Genomic DNA, 10,668 nt, shown 5'->3' on the forward strand with positions numbered 1-10,668 from the left:
TATATATATATATATATATATATATATATATATATATATATATATATATATATTAAATAAAAGAAAGATCATTAAAGGAAAAAATAGCAAAAAAACATAGCCATCAAATCAAGGAAATAGATGGTTAAGATTAGTATTCATAATCCTCTGAAATACATTAGTCCTCACCTGAATACATTTATATATATATATATATTCAACTTGATCGAATAATTCTTTGATTAAAGAATATGCTGAGTTGATCCTACAAGTGCCACCGTTGGTACATTATATATATATTATGTCACTATTCACTAATGTAAATTGATTTCAACAAGAAGATTGCTATGCCCCAGCAATTGCTATTGAGTTGGAAATCTTTGAGTTTCAACAATTACTCAATCATATATACAGGTATACAACTTTGTTTACATTTTATAATATAAAGAAAGAAATAAATTGTTCCTGATCATAATATATCGATATGTATTCTAATGTTATATAGTTACTGAGCTTGAGAAATTGCATCCTGGAGATATTTCAAGGTTCTTTGATGATATAGGAACCCCATAAACCAGAACTCAAAATGATCATTTGTGACTACTTGTATGTACTTCTCTGATGGATTCTTCAAATTCTCACTTTCATTTGCTCTCTTAATTTTTGCAATTGGGATTGATACCTTATAATGCATTCTTATGGACTTTCCGGTTGAAGAAGGGATTTTGATTGATCTCTCACTAAGGAAGGCAAGTTTGTGTGTAGAAACGAAGAGTAGGCCAGGCATTGGACCAGATGTTGTTGATAAATAACATTGAAATGCGTTCAACAGCTTTTCGTCGTCTCTAACACTGAAGTTATTCTTGAAAACCTTTTTGACACCACCTGCTTGTACAAGTTTTGCCCCAAGGATCAGCTTGCCCTTCACAGTGTCTGTTATCTTTGGCCTTAGTTTCACTGGACCATATAGAAATCAACTAATTAATTATTAATAATTTATAATATAATATATAGGAAAAATTGTAATTTATGTCCCTCCATAATATGTCTATTATCAATGTCGTCACCTGAATTATTAGTGGTGTAAATATTGTCCATCAATTTTCAAAAACGATACATATATTGTCTCTCTCGTGGTGTAAATATTGCCCCTCCTATCAGTACGAGAGGGTCAATATATGCACCGTTTTTGAAAATTGAGGGGCAACATTTATACCACTAATAATTCAGGGGTGACATTGATAATTGACATATTATGGATAGACAAAAATTACAATTTTCCCTAATATATTGTTTCAAAATGCAGACGTACTGTTAAGTTAGTGTTGAGCAGAGGCCATTAAAGGCCAAATCTAGCACCCAGTGATGACTGGAGATTATTGGGTAGAGGTCGGTAAACAATTTAAAAAATCAAGTCCAACACCTCAAAAATGTGATGACGATCTATAAGAAAATAGAATTATGTCTTCACTACTACTAGCTATAACTTTTAGGTTTTAGTATAATGGTAAACACTCGATCCTAATACTTAATTTGGATACTAACCATGCTGTCTGATGCCTTTTGCAAAAGAGTCCACCTTTTCTCCAGTTTTGTTCACCTTGCTAACTGAAGAATTTGTTTTACCTGCATTTTCATAACACTTTATCACTCAGACATCTTTCTATTTTTTTTTTTTTTTTTAACGAAGCAAAGATTTTTGAAAGAGGTAATCTTACCATATCTTAGTTTTGAAGAAGGAGAGAGATGGCATTGGGACGTGGCAGAGTCAGGAAGAGCCCTTTTTCTTGATCTCTGATTCAATAAAATCGCCCAGTAGTATATAGCAACCAAATCCTCTCCGATTCTTGATTTCATCTCTTGATTTTTCTTCTTTCTATCAGCAAGAAATGATGTTTTGTAAAGTAAGGGTGAGCAGGTTTAAATGAGCTATACAACTGATTTTATGTAAGTATATATATGTATTTATAAGGAAATTAGGCAGGGGGTGCATGTTAAGTTTTGGTAGGATAATGAGTCAGATTTAGGTCATCATGAGCCAAAAAGATTAAAAGATGACTTTTGAAATCCTTTAAGAAAAGATATCATACATGCTATTAATTTATGGAGTATTTTTTTTAACCATAATTTGTGAATATTGGCATTTTAGTAGTGCTTAATTTTCACAAAAGGGTCTCTAGTTACTTAATTCTTATACTATGCACTAGGGTCTATCTTGTATTATGAATCTTGGTCTAAAAACGATGTGTGTGCAATTAATATGTGTGCATATTTTCAATTACTAACTTATGTGTCTGTAAATAAATTGAAGTACACATAATATATTAACTACATGCAAATAATATGTTAGCATATTATGTATATGTTGGGCACATATTACGTAGCTAATAAATACTTTATCCATTCGTAATTTCTTGTCATATTTGCTTTTTCACGATTTTTAAAGCAACAAAACAAATGTTACTAACTTTCCAATTTTGCTGCTCAAAATTAGGTGTCATTTGTACAAAGTACAATGGTACTTACCTCATTAATTGTCTAGAAATTTAAAAAGTTAAAAAGGTAAATTGAGAAATGTCTAGTGACACCCGGTGTCCCGGTTAACACTCTCACATGGATGATGGGAGTGGGTTCGAGCCTCAGTGGAGGCAACTGTTGACTTTTTGTGCTTCTTGACTCTTTGTGCTTCAATAGGTTGAGAAAGTAGTTGTTCAGCGGAAAAATTGTAATTTTTGCCCCTCCATAATATGTCAATTATCACCCCCTAAATTATTAGTGGTGTAAATGCTACCCCTCAATTTTAAAAAACGGTACATATATTGCCCCTCCCTTGGGGCAATATTTACACCACGGGTGGGGCAATATATGTACTATTTTTTAAAATTGAGGGGTAGCATTTACACCACTAATAATTCAGAAGTAACATTGATAATTGGCATATTATAGAGGGACATAAATTACAATTTTCCCTAAAACAAAATCTTAATTTGTTTCATGCAACTGTCAAAGGAAACTTCAATTCCCCGGCCACATGCTAGCAGGTCACAAATTGTGAAAAACCAGGTGTTTAAATGCTTATCCGCATCGCCCCCATCACCATCAACCATCATCTAAACTTTACTTTTCTCATATTTGATGTGTAAAGGTGTTAGTTTTAGACCAACCTTCCAAATCACATGATCGATCTGTGTCTGGGAATGAAAAAGTTGTGAGGCCAGCCGTTGTTGACAATTTAATGTTACTTTTTAGGTGGTGGTCAATGTATAGTATATCATCGTAACCGGCCTCCCTCCCCAAACCTTGAATTTATAAACTTCAATTCTGTGTTCAAATTCGATCTGATGGCAGACAAACTTGATCTTTTGGATATAAGACCCATTACTTGTCATAAATGTAATTCATAGTTTAGGTCTTCTCAATAGTGGGTTTTTATTACGGTTTTTTAGGAGTGTGATTACGAAAGAAAATATGGTAGAAAAAAAAAATAAAACAAAAACTAATTAATTAAAAAAAAAAAAGAATACAGTGGCAACCAATCAAATTCTGACTGCATCCACGTGTTATAACATGCAACCAATTAAATTCAAGTGAGTCTCACTTGACTGCAAAATCTCTTCATTTGCAGGAGGGTCTCACTTTGTCTCTCTATTCCCTCTCTTTCTTCCTTATAATGTTGCTATCGGGGACAACCTTATAAACTCTTAGAAAAGCTTGATTGATTAGGCTGAGCAGAGCGGCCTAGCTTTAGTTGACGATTCAGATTAATTATTTATTGCCCTAAATTAAATGTGATGTACCTAATTATATATGTTACGACTAGATGCCTAAATGGTCCAACCATATTATTTGTTTTTAGATTACGGCCAACACATATTGCTGTGAAATATGAAGAATTCAACCCCTGAAAATGTCCCCCTCCCTAGAGTTTTTATGCACAAGTGATTGACTGATTGGCTTCTAAAAGGAAATAAAATCATCCCCAAATCCACTCGAAAGCCATATATATATATAACAACGATCTAACCCCAACTATCGTCTCTTCTTCCTCTGATCTCCTCAGCTCAAACTCATGATCTCCTCTCTCCTCTCCTCAGCTTCAAACTCACGCTCTCCTCTCCTCAGCCGGATGTCGTAGCCCTCTCCTCCTACACCAACGTCACAAACAGCCACAGCCACCGCCACTGGAGAGAATTTTATTTGCCAACAAATCCCAACTTGCCTCATTTAATTTCAGTTGCTGAAGTTTCCTTGATTGTAGTTGGGGCCTTCTCTAATCTCTATACTTGTTCACTTATGCATTTTAAAGAAAATACATGTTTAGCTTGTTCATCTATTCTCTAATCTCTATACTTGTTCACTAATGGGGGCTTCTTGGCTAGCTCCCTTTTACACTCATTATAAATCCGCATAAAACATACTACATTATTTAATTATCTATGTAAAAGAAGGACAGCTGAAAGGTGTTGCAAGCCAGAAATGTCATTTATTCCAATCCATGAAGTAATATTTGTTGGGAAATCATTCTATAAAGAAAGGATTATCCACAATAATTCTTGGTCATGAATTGTTAGGGAGGTTGTTAATAATTGTGGCTATCCTCTATTTTAATATTTATGGTTTCTTAATAATTAGTTTAGTTGTGGTTAATATTTAGAGGTTAGTTAGAGTCATCTAGTCTAGTATATAAACGCCATTGCATTTCAATAAAAACACACAGAGTTGAGAGTTTCTTCTCCTCCTTCCTCTATCATTCTTGTCTGAGCATATACATCAATTTGTGTAGCCAGTCGAGATCGTTCCAGACCGTCATCGAGAAATTAAACACTTTTAAGGCAGTGTTTATAACACGACACAGACTTTTTTGTGCCCTTATTTGTTCTTGTTTCCTAAAGATTGCTAGCCTACGTTGACGTTGTGTACATATTTTTCAACAGTTAAAAGCGTTTAATTTGTACAATAACAATCAAGTTCTCAACTCTATGGCTCCCTCTGTCGTACTTGCTCTGTCAAAATCATTACCCTCGATGGAAAAAACTTCAAGCGGTGGACTCAAAAAATGTTTATTCTTTTCGAACAACTAAAATTGGTCTGTGTGTTGTTCTCCAATCCACCCTAACCTACTCAGCTAGTTTTTCTGTTTGTTGGTCAAGAATCAAGAGAAGTAAGCCCTAAATCATACTACACTCCCGGACAAGCATGGGTTGTAACCCCAATGCAATTTGAAGATGACAACTTGGCAGCCAAAGAATACCTTTTGTCACAGATAAATGACAATCTCTTTGACATCTATGCCAAACAAGACTCATCAAAGATTATTTGAGAAACGCTGTCAGAAAAATATGGTGCAAATGGTGCTGAATGTCAAATTGTTAGAAATAACAACAACAAAAAGAATGAAAAAAATTAAGAAACTCAAAGGAGTTTACTTCGTGTGCGGTAAGCAAGGACACCGAGCATTTCAGTGCTATTATCGCAAGGGCATAACTAGTAGAAGACAAAGCTAAACTAGATTGAACCACAGATCAATCTGACAAGAACAAGATGAGTATTGCTATTATTTTAACTAGTAGTTATTTTTAAGAAACTCTTATTTGCTTTAGTTTCTAAGAGCTCAAATAAAATGTGATAACATTAGTAATAAATGCTAGTTGAGTTGTCTTGATTAACATGAAAGAACACACCAGCAGTGCCTCTATCATTCACAAGATCCCCCAGAATAATATGAATTGGAGGCCATACAAACTCAATCCAGTCACAGTCACGATTGATTGCTACCTTTGCTAAAGTATAAGCTACCACATTATCCTCCCTTGGGCAGTAAGAGATACACACCATCTAATTCTCTTTCTTTTATTATAAATGTTATAACAATATTTTATATTTAATTATATAAGTTTAGACTGTGCATTGCACGGAACAATATCTAGTTATTACTTATGTGCATAATATTTATATAGTTTATTACATACTATGTATTTTGTTTTGTAATCAAATCATGAACTAAAATTATATGAGTTTTTTGCATTTTTAGTCCCACGACTATAGTGGCACTTCCAGGATTCATCCACGACTTTCAAACTTTGCAATTTTGGTCCATGACTATTGTTTTTGTTGCAAAAATGGTCCTTCCGGCACCGGAAAACAAAAACCGGCGGATTTTCCGGCAATTTTTCGCCGGAAAACAAATCGACATATATATTTTCCGTCAATTTCTCGCCTAAAAGAATTATCCTTTCAAATAGGATTAAAATTGACATTGCAAGTGGAATATAGTATAGTGTAGTCCTAATCTCTTGATGGCTACAAGCCTCCTAGACCTCTTTTATAATATAGTTGTCATATACAAGAGTCCACAAAGTAAACTTCCAACAAAAATGCAAATCAATGCATCAAGTCACTTCTAGTTGAAGAGATATCGTTGATGTTGAATGGGTTTTGAACAATGTACGGCAAAGCACAAGTGCGTAAGAGTTATTGAAAGCTAGGTCTTAATACTAAACAAAGAGCATTATCAAAGTAACAAGTGAAAGTAAAACAACAAGTAATTAGGATGATCAATGTCTAAAAAAATGACGGGTAAGCTAGGGAACAACTTTGGGATTCCATGCATCTATTATATTTCTTTAATGTAACAAAACTAATTAGACCAAATTTGTTCTTTTTGAAAACTAGCACAGTAACCCAATTGCACATGAGACACTACCAACCAAAAAAATAAATTAAAAAAAAAACAATATGAACACCAAGCCAATGACAAACCTAATTTTGAGTAATTCCGATCCAACCAAAAGTAGTATCCACCACCTATTACCATATCAACTGCAATAAGTATTTAGATAATTGTTTTTAGAAAAGTGCAAATTACACATTAATTTTAATGTCAACTATAATGATCAACTTTTCATAATTGCAATTAAAATATTCTAGCACCCTAACAAGTAAGCTTAATCCTAATTCCCTAAGAATATAATTAACTGCACATTCTCACAACTGTATAGCTAGAATGAAGACAATGGAAGCATTAGAAACAAAAGTAAATTGCAATTGAATGAAATGAACAAACTTAGTTTAATTTGAAGAACAATTTTCAATCTCTAAGCAAATCTTCAATCAATTGTAGTTGGAATCTCTTGATAATCGTAGTAAAGAGTGGATGTAAAGTAGGTTGGCAAAAGTTGGAACTTCCCCGGAATGTCGTTCTCTAAGGATGTTGAATGAGATTTGAGCAATGTGCAGCTAAGCACAAGTGTGTAAGAGCCGTAGAAAGCTAGGTCTCAATACTAAACAAAGAGCATTATTAAAGTAACAAGTGAAAGTAAAGCAACAAGTAATTAGGTTGATCAATGTCTAAAAAATGACGGGTAAGCTAGGGAATCAACTTAGGGATTCCATGCATCTATTATATTTCTTTAATGTAACAAAACTAATTAGACCAAATTTGTTCTTTTTGAAAACTAGCACAGTAACCCAATTGCACATGAGACATTACCAAAAAAAAAAAAAAAGCAATATGAAGACCAATACAATGACAAACCTATCCAAAAGCGAATTAATAAAATTTTGAGTAATTCCGATCCAACCAAAAGTAGTATCCGCCACCTAATACCATATCAACTACAATAAGAATTTTGATAATTATTTTTAGAAACTTGCAAATTAAACATTAATTTTAATGTCAACTGTAATGATTAACTTTTCATATTTAATCTTAGGTTGATATACTTTAAATTACTTATTTCAATACAAGAATTTAGCAATGCGCGAGAAAAACTAATACATATATTATACGGGAAAACTTATGAGCTTAAAACAGTTACAATATTCATCTGTCAAAACAACCGAGCTGACTGGCGGCCTCTCAACTTTTTATAGACAAGCCATGTTGATGTGAGGGCATAAATTTCTGCCTTTACACATCAAACATGATCGATAAAAGTAAGAATTGCATATGGGCATTGAAATACCAGGTTCTTGTGAGTAGCATGTGGGAAGTTTCCCTAGCTAGATTGCCCATTACATGAATCATAGATGAGTCATCATATCATCACATCCTCCTACAGGGCCAATACTTTTTTTAATTCACAATATAATAATCTTTTAGAAATATATATTTTTTAAAAGAAAAACAGATATGCTGAAAGGGACTAATTATATAAATCTCATCTCTTCTTGTAACCTTTCTGGGTCAGAATGATCAATATCTGACTCATCCAACTACCCACTACTTAACCTATATATATATACATTATTTATGGAAGAATATAATATAATCAATTGTATGCCAGAAATCAGTTCAGATCATTCCATTCTACTCACCCTTTAAGCTTTAGCAAAGATAATTTGTAGTTATGATTAGCTTGCAAAGGTGGTTTTGGGCAAGTCTATGTTGGCAGAAGGGTAACCGTACCGGTGGTATGGGCAGAACGGGAGCAGATGCTGTTGAGGTTGCAATAAAATTTGAACACCAAAATAGTAAGTGGTCGGATTTCCAAGCACACATGTAAAGGATAAGTGGTCGGATCGAGAAATCTCTACATTATATTGCTTCGGTCTGTTATGGCCCAACTGGCGGGCAGCTATGGTGCGTAGTCCGTGCAGAGTGAGTTATAGAGAAAGAATTTCTGCCATTTTGCTGCAACTCTATGATGGCCAGAAATAAGCTTGACAATGAACTATCAAGGTCAAGAAAGCATGATAGTTTCATAGCTTTCCAATTTCTCTTAAACTCACTTTTATAATGGGTAACTTACATAATTTGATACATTATTATTGTCAAAGATCTTGTGGTCAAGTGGCATCCAGTGTCCCGATTAACACTCCCACATGGATGATGGGAGTGGGTGTGGGTTCGAGCCTCAATGGAATGCTTCAGTAGGTTGATAAAGAGTCAGTACACATAAAAAAAAATAGTTTTTCTTTTCTTTTCATTACTGTACTTTAAATTTTTTAGATCATTTTACCTTTGTTCAGGTTATATATTATATTAATCCCTGAAATGTGAATATTGAAACGCTATATGCTCTTTTGTTTGGTTAAGGGAATGTATTCACTATTATATTATTGTTTGATGTATAGATATAATCTTTTAATTAGGGCCATCTTTGTTAATCCAAGATATTTAACCTTTTATTTTAATTTCATTAGGGATTAAAAAAATATTATGTTTATTTTAAGAAGTAAAATTTTCATTATATTGAGTTCTGACTAATTTAAAACCAAGATATTTATTATATTTATAAAGAGTTTCTAAAATTTAATGCCTATGAATTGAAGAAAATATTAACTTTGCTCTAATAATTTCTCTCCCTCTTTTCCGTTCTTGACAATTCAGATTTTGGCTGATCTGTCCAACTTCAAAACGATATACAAACTTCTAGCTTGTATTCGTCATCACAACAAAACTCTAATTTCATACTTAAAAGCAATTGAAGATGTGTTTCATTTCAACTAAAAGGCTAAGCTGATAGTTATATTATATGCTCAACACGCTTCACATCATAGTCTCTTTTTTATAGGGTAAATACCAAATTGAAACATGTGTTCCATCTCAACTAAAAATCTATGTTGATAATTAGATTACACATTTATGTTTATATATTACTCCGTATATATTATATGCTCAGCACAAGCATGTGAAGCTCCAAGATGTAAAAAAGACAAGACATGATGTTTGAAGTTTATCATTAGCTTGCAAAAACAAAAGAAGAAAATAGTAAGTTAGAGATGAAATCAAGAATTGGAGAGAAGCTGCAGGTTCCCATCAACTACTGGGCAGTTTTATTGAATCAGAGCTCAACAAAACAGCCACTTCCTCATTCTTCTGCCACCCAATGTTGTCTGTCTTCCAGTTCAAAACTAAGGTTTGGTGCAGTGAGATTAAGGCCAAAGATAACAGACACTGTGAAGGGCAAACTGATCCTTGGGGCAAAACTTCTCCAAGCAGGTGGCGTCCAAAAGGTGTTCAACAAGAAATTCAGTGCTAACGAAGGGGAAAAGTTGTTGAAGGCATCTCAATGTTATTTATCAACAACATCTGGTCCAATGCCTGGCCTACTCTTTGTTTCTACACACAAACTTGCCTTCCTCAGTGAGAGATCAATCAAAATCCCTTCTTCAACTGGAAAGTCCATGAGAATACATTATAAGGTATCAATCCCAATTGCAAAAATTAAGAGAGCAAATGAAAGTGAGAATTTGAAGAATCCATCAGAGAAGTACATACAAGTAGTCACAGAAGATCATTTTGAGTTCTGGTTTATGTGGTTCCCACATCATCAAAGAACCTTAAAATATCTCCAAATGCAATTTCTGCAGCTCAGTATTCTTAGAAATATTTCTTTATAATAATATACTTGTAAAATGTGGACAAAGCCTGTATATATGATTGAATGATTTTTTGAAGTTCTTTAAATATGTGTCTATTGGAAATTTAATTATATGTTAAGTAGTCAATTTAATATTTCAGAGTCTACCAATTATTTAAATTATATTTTGGTTTTATTTGAGTTATGCATATTATTTTAAATTTGATAGAAATTTTATTATTTCTTGGTGTGTTAGTCTTTCAATTTATTTCAAAGAGTGAGTAGAAGAGTTTGTTATGTTGTGGTTTTTTTTAGGATTACTGACTCGGTTTTTTTCAACCTACTGAAGCATAAAGAGTCAATACCGCTCTTGCTGGAGCACGAA

General features: G+C 33.3%; 2 protein-coding genes across 2 annotated transcripts; one reads left to right on the forward strand and one right to left on the reverse strand.

The window, feature by feature from the left end:
• Positions 1-344: 344 nt before the first annotated feature.
• On the reverse strand, positions 345-1,897 carry LOC115997270 (GEM-like protein 6). The gene is made up of 3 exons (XM_031236790.1): positions 1,698-1,897; positions 1,525-1,605; positions 345-936 (listed from the first exon to the last, which is right to left on the reverse strand). The coding sequence occupies exons 1-3, from the start codon at positions 1,834-1,836 to the stop codon at positions 485-487; spliced, it is 672 nt and encodes a 223-aa protein (XP_031092650.1). The 5' UTR covers positions 1,837-1,897; the 3' UTR covers positions 345-484.
• Positions 1,898-9,508: 7,611 nt separating this feature from the next.
• LOC115997637 (GEM-like protein 4) lies at positions 9,509-10,375 on the forward strand. The gene has a single exon (XM_031237229.1). The coding sequence runs from the start codon at positions 9,703-9,705 to the stop codon at positions 10,321-10,323; it is 621 nt and encodes a 206-aa protein (XP_031093089.1). The 5' UTR covers positions 9,509-9,702; the 3' UTR covers positions 10,324-10,375.
• Positions 10,376-10,668: the final 293 nt, after the last annotated feature.

Source organism: Ipomoea triloba, chromosome 11, assembly GCF_003576645.1.
Source record: "Ipomoea triloba cultivar NCNSP0323 chromosome 11, ASM357664v1".
Taxonomy (NCBI): Eukaryota; Viridiplantae; Streptophyta; class Magnoliopsida; order Solanales; family Convolvulaceae; genus Ipomoea; species Ipomoea triloba.

Bases quoted from the DNA above. Each gene is read 5' to 3' on its own strand.
- LOC115997270 (XM_031236790.1), bottom strand. From the start codon at position 1,836: ATGAAATCAAGAATCGGAGAGGATTTGGTTGCTATATACTACTGGGCG. The intron at 1,606-1,697 runs GTAAGATTACCT...ATGAAAATGCAG, and splicing joins TTCTTCAAAACTAAGATATG to GTAAAACAAATTCTTCAGTT. The intron at 937-1,524 runs GTTAGTATCCAA...TATATGGTCCAG, and splicing joins AAAAGGCATCAGACAGCATG to TGAAACTAAGGCCAAAGATA.
- LOC115997637 (XM_031237229.1), top strand. From the start codon at position 9,703: ATGAAATCAAGAATTGGAGAGAAGCTGCAGGTTCCCATCAACTACTGG.